Source organism: Mesoplodon bidens (genome assembly GCF_964165515.1).
Source record: "Mesoplodon bidens genome assembly, chromosome: 9".
Lineage (NCBI taxonomy): Eukaryota > Metazoa > Chordata > Mammalia > Artiodactyla > Ziphiidae > Mesoplodon > Mesoplodon bidens.
Genome location: NC_138166.1, coordinates 89,391,775 through 89,406,341, shown reverse-complemented (window position 1 = coordinate 89,406,341; position 14,567 = coordinate 89,391,775). Strand labels below are relative to the sequence as shown.

The window sequence follows — 14,567 nt, the reverse complement described above, 5'->3', positions numbered from 1 at the left end:
GTCTGTTGTTCCTCCATCCGTCCATTTATCCATCCATCCTTCCATCTGCTTACCACATTTTTTATTTTCTCTGTGGTGGTCATGAACACTTGACTGTGTTCCCAAAGAATAAATAGGAAGACATTTTACACATTAGGTATGCCATTGGGAATTTATAATTTTATCATGTGGCCTTTTATATGGTAATTAGTACTAAAGTTGGCTCACTGTGAAGTAAATATAGGACATTAAATATATGGGTAATGTGGTGATATGCAAGGTGTTCCGCCTACTACCCATACTCTTTACCTTTTTTATTTACTAGAGTATTGTTTTGCTCATTGACTTATGTTTCAGACAGAATCTGTAATGTGCAACTTAATATAGAACGTCTAAATTATTTAAATTTCCCTTGCCTGGGCAAACCATTCCTTATCAGCCATAGGCCATTTTCTAATACATTAAGGCCCACCAGTGTTTTATATCCATGTTATTCTTTTTTTTTTTTTTAAGGTTTAGATCTGTATTTATTTATTTATTTGGCTGTGTTGGGTCTTAGTTGCAGCGTGTGGGCTTAGTTGCCCTGCAGCATGTGGGATCTTAGTTCCCTGACCAGGGATTGAACCCACATCCCCTGCATTGGAAGGTGGATTCTTAATCACTGGACCACAAGGGAAGTCCCCCATGTTACTTTTTTTGTTCAATACTAAGACAGTTTAATTTTTCAATAAGCATTTATTGAGTACCTACAGTGTGCCAGGCATTGTGTAAGACATTGAACATAAACCAGTAAAAAGGTAGCCCCTGTTTATTTATAAAAGCAGCAGTACAGTATGAGGAGTGCTGTGTGCTGTGGAGGCACAAGAGATGGTACCTGACCTTGGGGGGAAGATGTGTACTCTCCTGCTATCTCTGGGGTAAAGTGCTTCAGGTACAGGAATTATACAAATGCTTCTGGATGAGAAAGAGCTCAGTCTGCAAATGATTTGTTTGGCTGGAAAATTAGAGTGAAATGGTGAGAGAGGAGGCTGACAAGGTAAGTGGTAAGGGATAATGAAGGGCTTTTAAAACATGCTAACAAGTTTGCACTTTATCTTAAAGGCAATGGGAAGCTATTAACTATTCTTAAGAACAGAATGACATGGCTAGATTTGTGCTTTGAAAATATTATTCTGGCTGCTCAGTGTACTTATGTACAAATCTTATGTTGTTATGAAGGTGTTACTCAAATACTGGCCAGAATTTATTTCCATAAGCCAGCTTTTACCCTTTTCAGACCCAGTACCCACTTTTTTTAAAACTAATATTTTATAACACCCTTTAAGTTTCATGCAATGACTTCTTGATAATATCTGTCTGTGTAGATACATAATTTGAAAAAAGTGAAGGAGAAATTAAAAATTATAAAAAGACTGTTTCTGCATGTAAATACTTGGGTAGCTCTGCTCTAGAACCTTGCTACTCAAGGTGTGGCCACTGGGCTGGTAGCATTAGTATCACCTGGGAGCTTAATTATGCGGACTCTCAGGGTCTGAAATATGTATTTTAACTAAATTCTCAAATGACTTGTATGCGTATATAAGTTTGTAAAGTACTTTTTTTCCAGTATGTTATAAAACAGGTGCTTGCATCTGTTTGTAGAATCACTGTGAATATGACAACTACAAAGGCAGATTGTTACGGGTGTATGTATTGGCACCTCAGGTACCATGAAGTGCCGATGATGTTATTTTTCTGAAGCAATTCTTAGTAAAATTTCAAACAAAGCACTTGTGGTTGTCCCTTAATTACACACTATTTGCTTTTAAATTCAACATATGTCCGAACTGTGGGGAACTACTTTATGTTTATAATTTGTTTCTAGGTTCACTTAATTGTAAACAGGCCTCTCAGCTAGATGAATGTCTTGTAGAACATTCAAGTGGTGCAGGACAATTCTTTGTGGTGCAGGGCTAGCCTGAGCGCTGCTGTCAGCTTTCCCTGGCTCCCATCCACTGAACACGAATAGTGTCTCCCAGTTATTTTGACAACCTCCCCTAATAAAAGCTCCCGCAGAGTTCCAAAATGTTCCAGCTTCCCTTGGTGCTGCCTTTATTGAGAACTACTGCCGTAAACTTGGATATGATATGAGCTGCTGATGCAGCACAACTTGTAACCAGCCTGAATCCTTTGAAGCAGGTATTTTGGCTGAGGCCTTTTGCTGAGTTGGTATGCATCAAGCTGGAATATTGAATACAGTTCTATACTCCACTGGCCAGAAAGCTTTTCAAGATATACTCTTCCCTAACCCTCTATTCTAAGCCTTTTTTTGTGAACAACCCAAGAGTTATTGCCTTTACCACACTTACCGCCATATCCCTCGGGGGATTTGGGTAGAAGACAGATTGAAAGCCAATGTAGTCACTTCAGCTTCTAATCCATTAAAATTGGCTGTAGAAAACAGAAGGCCTAAACCCTATACTTATAAAAACCTGAAATAAAATAAGGTAAAAAAATATATAAATCAAGTTGAAAACTGTTAAGAATTAATGACACCCCAATCACGGACTGTTTCACAAAGCTTTGGTTCTGTCAGGTGCAGAACATACTAGCTAAGTTGCAAGTATGTGAGAATATTATCAAGAGTATAAGAGTATTTGGAAAGGATACTTTGCACACACTTGAACAGACATGTGCATAAAGCTTTCATTGAAAGAGAGCTTGCTATTTGGAGAGATTGTAGGAACAGTAGGTCTATAGATGAATTCTAGGAAAAGAACAAAATTTAATTTTGAGGAGGTTGCAAATCATAGGAGAGGTTTTTGTATCAGGTTAGCCAAGGTTAAGTAAGGTTTAGAGAAGCTAAGTGAATGCATATAGTGATCCCATAGTAAAGGAGATGACACAAGTATGAGGGAAAATGACCACCAAGAAGTAACCAGGTAGTAGAGAAAATAGTGTATAAATCTGTTTTCCCAGTTTTTTTTTTCATCCATCACCTCACATTTGTTATTTATTAGGAAAAAGAGAGAAAAAAAAACAGGAGACAGTTGAGAAATGGTGAAATTGACATAAGGAAAATTTATTGACACACACAGAGTAATAAATCATAAAGCATAAAAGTTTGAGGAACATTCTGTTACCATATTTGGAATGCGTAACTTATAAACAATGCTTTAATATATAAAATATTATATACAATAGATTTATGAGTAAAGACTGTCTCTACTGGTGTCTGTTCTTGAGTTTCTGTTTCTGTTTAATACATAATCTTGGTCATTGTTCTGAGAATTACTTGCTTATAATGATCATCTATTAATGAAAATGTGGTTAAGATATTTGATCTGTTTTGTGTTTAAGAATACTGTGAAGCTAAAATCCCTTAGATTGTTGGTGTAGATATTAGAATGTAATAGATAATACTGAACTTAGTAAGTCTCAGTTTCTATTCAGTGGGTCAATAAAGAATAGCTTTTAGACTTTGTTGATGATTTCCTGTAGGTTAACCACACAAATTGTAATTAGGAAGTAGTCACATTTACTAGAAAACTTTAAAAATTATTTTATTTTCACTGAAGAGGGATGGTGTATGTCCCCATTAAAAGGATAAAGTTGATGAAATGGGGACAGTTTATACCTTATTTCTTCTTCTTTTATAGGTTTTAAAACGACCAGAATATTTTGGGAAGTTTGGTAAAATACATAAAGTTGTCATCAATAATAGCACATCATATGCAGGCTCACAGGTAACTAATTATAGGGATTTTTGCCTTTCCTCCCTATGGTCTGGGCTTGACCTGGGCTGCTCAGAAGGAAAACTTGCTTTCTGTGATTAGCAAGCTTAAGGGTCAAAGATTTAAGCAGTGTAGTGACCTCTGTTGGTGGGGTGGGGGAATTTTTGGTGCTTATTGGACCTTTTCAGGACTTAACAGTGAATTGATAGTAATAAGACGGAAATAGTAAAACAAAGATCTAGTGATGGTTTGAAGGGGAGGGGGAATTGAGTATATTATCAGGCAGTTAAATTATATAATGATTTCTAATTAATAATGTTTTCAGATATTGTGAACTTAATACAGCGTCTTTGTTATGCTGGTATTAGCAGATAGAATACTCCTACAGATTGCATTTATTTTGGGGAGAACATAGTTTGACACTGTCTTCAAATCTTATTTTTTTTTAATCTAACTTTCAAAGTTTGTTTTTTGTAACCTTGACAAGCCTGTCAGATGACTTTTTAAAAAAATAAATTTTATTCATATTTATTTTAGTTTACTTAAAATCAGATAAAATTCATTAAGTATGATTGTCTTAAGATGAACTAGTATATGGTTTAATCAAAGCTACTACTACTTCTAATCATTTGTCATTATTATTAATGAAAGTAGTAGTAAAGGCCTTTAGAATTCCTTAGGCAGGTTGTAAGATAATTTTGTTGTTGTTGTTAAGTTTTTGTTGAATTTGATACTAATAACAGTGGGTTTTCACTTTAGGGTCCAAGCGCCAGTGCTTACGTAACCTATATCCGGTCGGAAGATGCTCTCAGAGCCATACAGTGTGTCAACAATGTGGTGGTAGATGGCAGAACACTTAAGGTAATACGGTCCTCTTGATTTTTTTTTTTTTTTAAGGGGGAAGGGATAACATGTATTAAGTAGAGAAGAGCATAGCTTTTACATATTACATGAAGGGAGTCTAATTTGAAGATTGCTTCTTAGGCATCCATTCCAACCTATGACAGCTAATTTGTTTATAGCTGACCTATGTAGGGTCCTGTTTTACCAGCTAAGAGTAAACGCATTCATTATTAGGGGCTAATCTTTAAAAATCTCCTTATATTTACACATATTTTATTTTGTGAAAATGGATTTATTACTCTCCTTGTCAGAAATAGATAATTGTTCTGATTTGTTGTCCTTAAATATTTGGGCATTGATCAGTTCAGGTTTGCATGAAGGGTCCCACCAAGCAATGCTTTTAAGTAAGTGGAAGAAGGATGGCATAATTAGAAAAAGGAATTTGCCTTACGTGCCTATAACCACCTAAAACATGGAACAGATTTTGTCTTTCTACTCTTCTGACCTCTAGGGAAATGATCTGGGTGCTCAAGCTCTGGAAACCATAGGCCGAGATTTTTTTTTTTAGTTCTTTTAAATGATCATCATCTTTAATAAAGCCTGCTAATAATAGTTTAGTTCTCTAGTATTCACAGCCATACTTTGTTTTGTTGTGCCTGTGCCTCATTTTAGGTAAAATGAAAACACTAAATATGGAAATTTTCATTGTGGTGTCAGTTCACATTTTGGGTCTTTTTCCTCCCGCTTTCCTCCTCTTGCTGCAGGCATCTCTAGGTACAACAAAATACTGCAGTTACTTCTTAAAGAATATGCAGTGTCCAAAGCCTGACTGCATGTACCTACATGAATTGGGGGACGAGGCGGCCAGCTTCACAAAAGAGGAAATGCAGGTAGTAAAGTAATGTGAATTATCAACTTTGCAGAAAAGGAAGTATTTTTCTTTATAAGTTAAAATTACAAAAGCAAAAACTAAGAATTTTCTTTTTCTTTAAACTGGTATTACTTTAAAGTAGCATTTTCCAGGGCTTCCCTGGTGGCGCAGTGGTTGAGAGTCCGCCTGCCAATGCAGGGGACACAGGGTCGTGCCCTGGTCCGGGAAGATCCCACATGCCGCGGAGTGGCTGGGCCCGTGAGCCATGGCTGCTGAGCCTGTGTGTCCGGAGCACCGCAACAGGAGAGGCCACAACAGTGAGAGGCCCGCGTACCGCAAAAAAAAAAAAAAAAAAAAAAAAAGGAGCATTTTCCAAATACGTAGTGTTCCATGGAATATCAGTTCTGCAGGATATTGTTACAATAAAAGTGGGTCTGTGGTCCACTAAGTTTGAAAATGCTTGATTAATGAAGATAAATAGATTCCCCCACCCCCACCCCAGCAACACTTCTTAGAGTCTTTAATATGCTAATACATAGCCCAGAGGGGTATGTAGAACCAGGACTTAATTGACCAAGGAAAGCATTTTGGTAAATGCTACTTTAGGGGGAATGTCAGCAAAATGAAAGCTAAGTGGGATATTGTAATTATGAGGTTCCCCCACCCCATCTCTACTCTTCACAGAGCATGCTAGAAAATAATACTCTATTAGATGCTGCTGAAAAGCTAACATTATTTTTATAAAATGATTCTTCCCATGAAAGTATCCAGTGAGTCAGTGTCCTGTAAAGGGTGAATTGAAGGCTTATTTTCCTGTGTTCTTTTTTACATTTCCTGTTCTCCTGTCTCCTTTCAATTTGTAGTATAAACATGCCTTTACAAGTAAAAATGTTGACCATACGGCATATTAAATGAGGATTATGCCAAAGCACAATACTGCACTTCCCTGTTATAGGTGAGGACTTCAGATTGTTGCTGTGGACTTTTGCAGGAATACTTCTCATTTAGAAGGTGGGGGGCATTGATTACTGCCTTTCATTCTCCAAGTCAAACTAGAGACAGTCTAGGAGGGGCTCCTTTCAGAGCAGATTGTTAAATGAAATGAAATATTACCTTTTTTGACTTGGAGTTACTACAGATTAAATCCCATTATAATAAATACATTGGGATTTCTTGACAGTATGTATTGTCTTTATGATCTAAAAACAGTGTTAAAATAAGTTCTCTGTGATACTTAACGGGGATGGATGACTTACTTATTTCTTGCTTATCCAATAAATGTATCTTGATTTTTTTCTTCTTTTGGATGAAGTCTAAGGTTGAACCATTTCATGCTGAATTTTGACTAGTGGGAACTGTGCTTTACCTATGGGTACTATTACAATGAAAATCTCTGTCAAGGAATTTCTAAGCCCCAGTTGATCTCACTGAAGTATTATTGAAGAGTAAAAGGAAATGGATGGACAGTCCCTTAGAATTTATTTGTAATGGGATTTAACCTGTCTCTATGAACTGCCCCTGTTAAATCATTTGAATACCAATTTGAGCTCTTTGTGGCTAACGAAAGCCATAATATCTCCTGAAGTATTGCTTGCAGAAAGAATTTTCAGGGCTTTTTATGTTTTAAAGATGTAAAATCCACATCTAAACTGTGTTTTTTCTTAACAATTTAAAATTCATTTCATATTGTTGTCCTGAATTCATCTTGCTCTTCTTTATCTTAGTTCAGAATTACTTTGGTTTCCTCGTTAAAACACTTCGTCAATGTAGAAAGGAAACGAGCAAATTATATCATGGCAGAAACCAGATCCTTCCTTGTTACTGCATAACTCAAAATTTAGTACCATATGAAATATTTATAGACCCAGGTGAACAGGCAAGAGCCCTCTCAGAACAGGGAACAATGCATTGTGCAATATATATGATACAGTTGTGCTCAATTTGATGATACTGCCCTTGTTTTTATTGTTTTGATTTTGCTTTGATCTGTTCTGTTCTGGTTTTGGTTTTCCCATAACATCTATTTAGACCACACTTTTAAAATAATTAACAACCCTGAAGGTAAGTAAAAAATGTCATTGCAGTCGTAATATACATGTAGATAGTAAAAAGTTATTCAGAGTAATTTCATTGTATTGTAATTTATTTTTTGTATGTGCCTAGTTTCTACAGTCAGTCTTTGTCTGATTTATTCCATCACATTTGTGACACTGCCTTCTGATAGACAGCTACCAACTCCAGTAAATACAGAGTTGTCTTTGTTGTGTATAGAGCAGAGATTGGCAAACTTTTTATGTAAAGGGCCAGTTAGTAAATATTTTAGGTTTTCTGGGCATATGATCTCTGCAGCAACTACTCAACTTTGCTGTTGTAACACGAAAGAGGTCATAGATAACACATGAATGAATGAGCATGAGTGTTCCAGTAAAACTTTATTTATAAAAACAAAGTGGCTGGCTCTAAATTGCCATCCTCTGGTCTAAAGTTTAAAATATATTAATTTTTATGTAAAAACAAATTAATGTGCTAATTAGTGTTAGGATAATGAAAAATATAGTAAAACTCTTCATCTGTGTGTTACTTCTCAATCTTCTAAAAAGAGAGACTGATTTTTTAGTGATTTTCAGAAAATTCTGTAATGACCTGTTAGAAGACTTAATTCTTATGTGAAAGATGGGGAAGTAAGTTTAAAAGGGCCCCTCTAGTTTTTTAAACTAGCAAAAATGTTGTCTGTTAATATTCTTTTCTCCACATAAAGTGGGTGATGAAATGCCTTAGTTAATGGAATATGTCTCATGTAGTTTTGTTGCAAGAACTTTCATTGGTCTAGAAGTTCTGTGACATTTTCCTCACAGGTTTCTCTGACGCCATGACAAATCCTTATGTGTTTTATTTAGAATAGCTTTAGTAATTCATAAAGTACATCAGCATTTTATACCAGCCACTTTGTGAGTCCCACTGCAGTTTTAATTTCTTCTTCCACTAGGCGGGTAAACACCAAGAATATGAACAGAAGCTACTTCAAGAATTATATAAATTAAACCCCAATTTTCTTCAACTGTCTACGGGTTCAGTTGATAAGAATAAGAACAAAGTGACACCACTGCAGAGGTATGATACGTAAGTACCGATATTAGTGTAATCAGATACCTTGCCTTCATGTCTGTCAATCTTCTCTTTTCATTCTACATCTTTTTCAGGCAGGATCCTTCTTGACAGTGTCTGTCATTTGTGCAGAATTGTTGTACTATATAGGAAATGTTGAGTCACAATTTCTGGGTTTGAATATTTGCTGCCTGCTGCTCCCTGGTAATACTGCAGATGAGCCTCTTGATGCTTCCCCTTTGCATTGATTTGCAGACTACCCTGAGCCCTGGGAACACTCTCCTTGATAAAAAGGAAATTAAGAGATGTGGGTTATTTAAAAGGCTCTTGTCACCTAACTGGGGTTTCCCTCCCGATGTAATGAGAGGGAAAACACTGTAAAAGGGACAGTGGGCGTTATCTGAAGCATTTTTTGTTGGGGATAGAAGTATTCACGGTTGTCTAGTCTCAGGAATCACCAAAGTCTTATGTCCTCTGAGTGAGGAGGGTATCCCATATTCAGATCTTCTTCATCTTGGAGACAACTTATTTTTGCGTAGACCTATATTCTGTTGATGTTTAAACAAATTTATAATTTTATGTATTGAGTCTTATTCTGACATGGTGATCTTCACATCTTGGATTGTATTTGGTTATGGCCTGTGAGAAAATGGTATGATTAATAAAACAATAATTTGGGGGTTATACTTTATTCTGAATGTACCTTAAGTTTGATGTGTCAGGATCTTTTTTTTTTTTTTGATTTGTTAAGTCTGACTTTTGTAAAGTGAATTCATTTAAAGTAAATAGCTGTAATTAATTTAAATAGGTCGATTTCTTTTTTAAAAAATTTATTCCAAAGTTAAATTCATTTAAGTGATGTTTTAAATGTCTGGTTATTACATAGTCCCATTGTAGTCCCATGTTTATTTAGCACTAAAATAATGTAAGGGCCATTTTTTAAACATAGCTAATAATAACTACATGGATTGTTATCAGAGTCAGTTTCTTCAAAACTTATTCTTGTATTTAAATTCTTGAAGTCCTTGTTAAGTTTATTCACTTAGATAGTAAAGATTATTTATAAAGGCAATTCAAATTTAAATACTTCCTGTTTATTTGCACACACATATGTACATGTGTATATAAATATATGAGGCCATAGAGCAAAACATAAAATTACTATATAATAAACTATGTGAAATTTGTTTTATCAAAGCTAAGAATAAACGCTAAGGTTAAAATCTTTTTGGGTTGATGAGCTTTGACCCTTTCCGTTGATCTTTTTGTCCCCACCCCATATGTTTATTTTATTATGAACCTATGCTATTATTTACCTCATTGGTTGCTAACTCTGTAGTGCATTATATAAGAATGAGGTTATTGCAGTAAAAATTTATTTCAGATGCTTTTAAATACACATCTTTATTCTCATTAAAACTGTTGTCATTCTAATTGAAGTCATATTCTGGGTTTACAGCCCCTAGAGAATTCAGAGCAGAAACGTAAAATTTAGATGATCTCTTTGCTACATTTGTTATTCCCTGAATATAAAAGTAATGTTTCTATTGAAGGAAATCTGAAAAATATACAAAAGCATAAAGAAGAAAGTAAAAATTGTATGTGATCTCAATACTCAGACGTTTTCACTGAAAATGATTTGATGTATCTTCCTTGCAGTGTATATTTCCTTGTAGTCCTTTTCCTTCCTGTGAATGTATATATACACAAAACACATTGGTTTGTTACATTTTAAAACTTAATACCCATTATTATGGATATTTTCCCATGTTATGAAAGCAATTTTCATGACTGTGTAGTATTCCATTATATGTGAGTATTTAAAATTTATTAAACCAGTCTCCTGCTGATGTATATTATCTTACTTTCATTTTGGTGCTATTATTTATAACACTGTGATGAACATTTTTTCATGTAAACATTTTGGTTATAGTTTTGATGCTCTTAGAACTGCTGAGTCAATGATTGTGAGTACCTGTTTCCTTGAATTGAGTATTTTTTTCTGCACATTTACCAATTTGATAAACAAAAAATCTCATTTTGATTTATAGTTGATTAATATAGTGAACTTATGCATTGTGAATTCATATCTCTTTGCCATGTTTTATTGGTATTTAAGTGTTTTCTGTGCAGTATATAAACTGGCTTCCCCCATTAGTTGACCAAGTCTGTTTGTTTCAAAATACTTGAGTTTATAGATCAATTTTGGGAGAATTTATATTCTACAGTATAACATTGAGTCCTCTCAATCATTAGTGTGGTATATCTCTCTATTTAAGTCTTTTGTCTCTCAGGAAAGATTTTTTTTGGTCTTTTCCCTGCATTTTTAAATCGGATCTCCTACCATCATCTCTTCCTATTTGAGAATCCCTAGGCTAAAAATTAAAGAACAGTGTTAGAGAGTGGTGCTAGCAGGCATCCTGTTGCATTACTTTTATAGAGATCTCTCCAGTGTTTTATTCACTCTTAAATATGATTTTAACCATTTATTTGAGATAAATTTTTAATCACAATGCGAAAGTACCTTGCTATTTTTAATTTATTGGGCTTTTCTCTTTAGATTGGAAGTGAAAATTGGAATTTACCAAATGTCTTTTTAGCGTTTTAACAGTAGTTAGCTTTCTTGAAATTATTTTTTTTGTGATCCCTTATTAATAGATTTACTAATATTTTATTGACTTTGCCTTCATATAAAGTGTAGTCAGAGCACATTTGTAACTGTTTCAGTAACAAGAAAGGAGTGTCATAGCAGCCACAAGTTGTAGAGAAAAAAAAGAAGAAAAAGGGGGATTTAAAACAGTATTCCCATTTGATAACTTTGCCCAAAACCAGTGCAACTGAACCTCAGCTGGGACCAGAATAAATTTTGACATAGTTACCTTTGCTTTTCATAAGTACATGATATAGGAAGGTTTTGGGGGGAGGGAGAAAGGTTGTTTTTTGTTTGTTTAATGCAAGTCCCCCAAATTTATTAAGGACAGTTAATGGCCCAGGTTACAGAGAGTTGTGGGTTTGTTGTTTTGGTTTTTTTGGCAGCTCCTATAGCTTGTTTTCTTTCCATGCCAACCCCTGTAAGAGAGTAAGTTTGACTGTCAGTATTACTGAAAGTCTGCTTTGGTCTTCATTTCTACGTTGCCACCATACAAGGTACAGTGGTAGGGATGAATTTGTAGATAAGTTTTCTTCTTCCCACAGGGAAGAACTGCCAAGTTAGAAAGATGAGCAGTACAACTCTTTCTATGGTCCTACCCTACAGAGAACATTTTTCTTATTCAAGATAAATTGAGAATTAGACTTTCCAAGGACACAAAGAAAAAGAATGTTCCTTTTCCTCTTTTCTTGGCATTCCTGTGTAGTGAGTAGCAGTTTTAGAAGAACTGCAAGAAAGCAAAACTTGGAACTTTATAGATTGACATTAAACTTAAAATGTACTTTTTTCATTTGTAATTAATCCAGAGTACAAATATTAAAATTATCATAGCTACTAATCGTCACTGAACCCTGACATGGTCCCCTGGTACGCATTAATGTTAGTAAGTGAAATTTTCTATAATATGTCTTATTCCTATCTCACTTAAATGCATAATAAATTAGAGGGTGTGTGTCATTTGTTCTTCACACACACATCCCCATTATTATGAGTTTGAGAGTGTATCAGTCAGATTGAGTATTGACTGTAGATATGCTGTTTTTCTATATTAGTAAGTTACTTTGAAATGATGAATACAAATGTAAAGAATGGGGAGTAAGGGAGCCATGCAGTAGTGATGCTTATGGACTGGATATTTTGTTTTTAAGTTTGGGGCTTTGAGATACCTTTATTTACATTGAGGCACTATTTGTGCACCAACTGAAGACTGAGACAAGAATAGTAGTAGCTAGATGGCTGCTCTATGCCCAGGACAGTGCACAGGCCTCCCTACAAGTGTTTGGGGGACAGATTATGGGGTGTGCAGATCACTCAAGGTAAGTGGTTCTGACTTGATGTTGTGGCTCCAAGAAGCCACCGTTGAAGGACTCGAGATGTTCAGCTTTAGGTTTAGGTAGAAAGAGGGTTGAACAGAAATTTGGTGTCTTCTGTGTTCATTTAATCTCCTCAGTAGTCCTGTGTGGTAGACATCATTGGTATTTTACTACTGGCAAGAATACTAAGTCTCAGAGAGTTCAGATAATTTACCGGTATCCTACACAAATAAGTGATAGACCAGATTCTGACCTAAAGTCTCTGTCAGTTTTAAGCCCAAGCTCATTCTCCCACTCTGCCATTTCTTAGTCTAGAATAGGTGAAATTTAAGACTCTAACATGAATTAAAAACTCTGACATGAATCAAACTAAATCAATTAAATGAAACTATGCCATAACTGTATGTAGTTTGACCTTAAAGATCTCTGGTACTTAAGGCTTAAATATAGTGGATGTACTATAAATTCCAAGGAAGGTTAAGCAAAATCTTCCCTAAACCACAGATTGGTGGCAGTAGAGGATAAGCTAAAGAAAAGATGAATGGAAAACTTCTATAGAAATTTGTCAGTTTTTATCACATTGAAGGAAAAGGTTCATCCTTAAAAAATATATACAGCTATATTTTTATTGAAAGTCAAATATAATCTCTGATAGACGGAAGCCATAGCCAGAGTGCCTTATTTATTTAGCAGAATGGGGGTAGTCACTGCGTGAATCCTGTTCTTCTGTCCTAACATCATGTGGTGAATCCCTGAGATTTAGAAAGGATATGGTCCAGAGGCTTGTACAAAATAGTCTCAGTAGAGCATGTTAAATCACGCATAGGCTTCTGAGTATCTGTGAACTCTGAAATTTTATGTAAAATGTGTGTGTGTTTGTGTGTGTGTGTAAATTTTTCTGGAGGAGGAGCAGTGTAAAGCAGTAATTCTCAAAGTATGGCCAAGCGCCATGAAAGGTAGCCTACATTTTTTTTGTAAAATGGATCCCCAGAAAGGCATTCCCATTTTTGAAATAGGTAAATGGTTTGCAGTTCCCTACTTTTATTTTTGTATAAAACTAAGGGCTGCTTACTAGTAAATTAAGTAGATAGTAAAGTTTGCTAAAATTGGATATTTACATTAAAATTCGTGAATTATGAGATTTTTCTGAACTTATTTCTCAGTCTTTCCTTATTTTTCTTAAATTTTATTCCCATGATGTATTTGGATATATAAAGTTACTGCACATGTACACATACATACTTGGAAAACTAGTAAGTCAACTCTGGTATCTTGCTCCACCTAAGTAGAATATTTTCAAAAAGGATAGAGAGCTACTGGTATTTTTTCCAGAGGGTGGGTGTAATGAGTGAGGGGAAGTGGGGGGGAAGGGTTATGTTGGGAGGGATGGGAGGAAAGGGTTAGAGATAGAGTTTTTGATGCCCTTATTTCTTAGAATAGAAGAAAAGGCACATCAAATGAGCAATTGTGTGTTTAAATTCAACTTAGTATCTTTTAAAGATCAAACTTTATTACTGAAATACAAAATTATAATGAATAGATGGAGATTTTTCTGTTGTTTTTGAAAGCTTGCCACAGTCTTATGATATGTTTAGGATGGTGGATGTCCACCTTTCAGTTTTAATATTAAGGATAATTAATTTTTTGTGCTTACTAGTAATCAGAACATTTATATTCATTCATATTTGGTATGTCCTGGAGTTATGAGAAAATTCCAATTAGAATCATATTTGCCAACTACAGTTAGTCTAGGTTTATTGAGGCATTTTTTTCTTGCCATGTTAATCGTGTCATGTTACTTAAGATGTGGCCATATTTTAGTAGCAAAGTGATATTTTCAATGTTAATGTATATTTGAAGCCCCTGTATCAAAATAAATTCTATAAAAGCAAGCTTCCTGTCTATAACTTAAATTCGTCCTTTGCAGTAGCAAATGTTTATCTCAGTTATTTAAGACTCTGGTGAGCATGAAAAATTAAAATGAATTCTTCTCAATAAATACGGGAATATTTAGGAGCGGTGTGAATACGTACTTGGGTATATAGTAACATGACAGAAATTTGGAAATGTCCATTATATTGACATCTGGCTTA

At 34.9% G+C, this 14,567-nt stretch overlaps 1 protein-coding gene across 6 annotated transcripts in view; it reads left to right on the top strand.

The window, feature by feature from the left end:
* CNOT4 (CCR4-NOT transcription complex subunit 4) overlaps window positions 1-14,567 on the top strand; it is a 141,726-nt gene that overhangs the window by 79,488 nt on the left and 47,671 nt on the right. For 3 of the 6 annotated variants that reach the window (XM_081243816.1, XM_081243818.1, XM_081243820.1), the window contains exons 4-7: window positions 3,618-3,704; window positions 4,452-4,553; window positions 5,300-5,425; window positions 8,393-8,517. In XM_081243816.1, the coding sequence (XP_081099942.1) occupies window positions 3,618-3,704; window positions 4,452-4,553; window positions 5,300-5,425; window positions 8,393-8,517 (440 nt within the window). Of the gene's footprint in view, window positions 1-3,617; window positions 3,705-4,451; window positions 4,554-5,299; window positions 5,426-8,392; window positions 8,527-14,567 lie in introns of all 6 variants that reach the window. The other 3 variants (XM_081243815.1, XM_081243817.1, XM_081243819.1) reach the window with 1 other exon arrangement.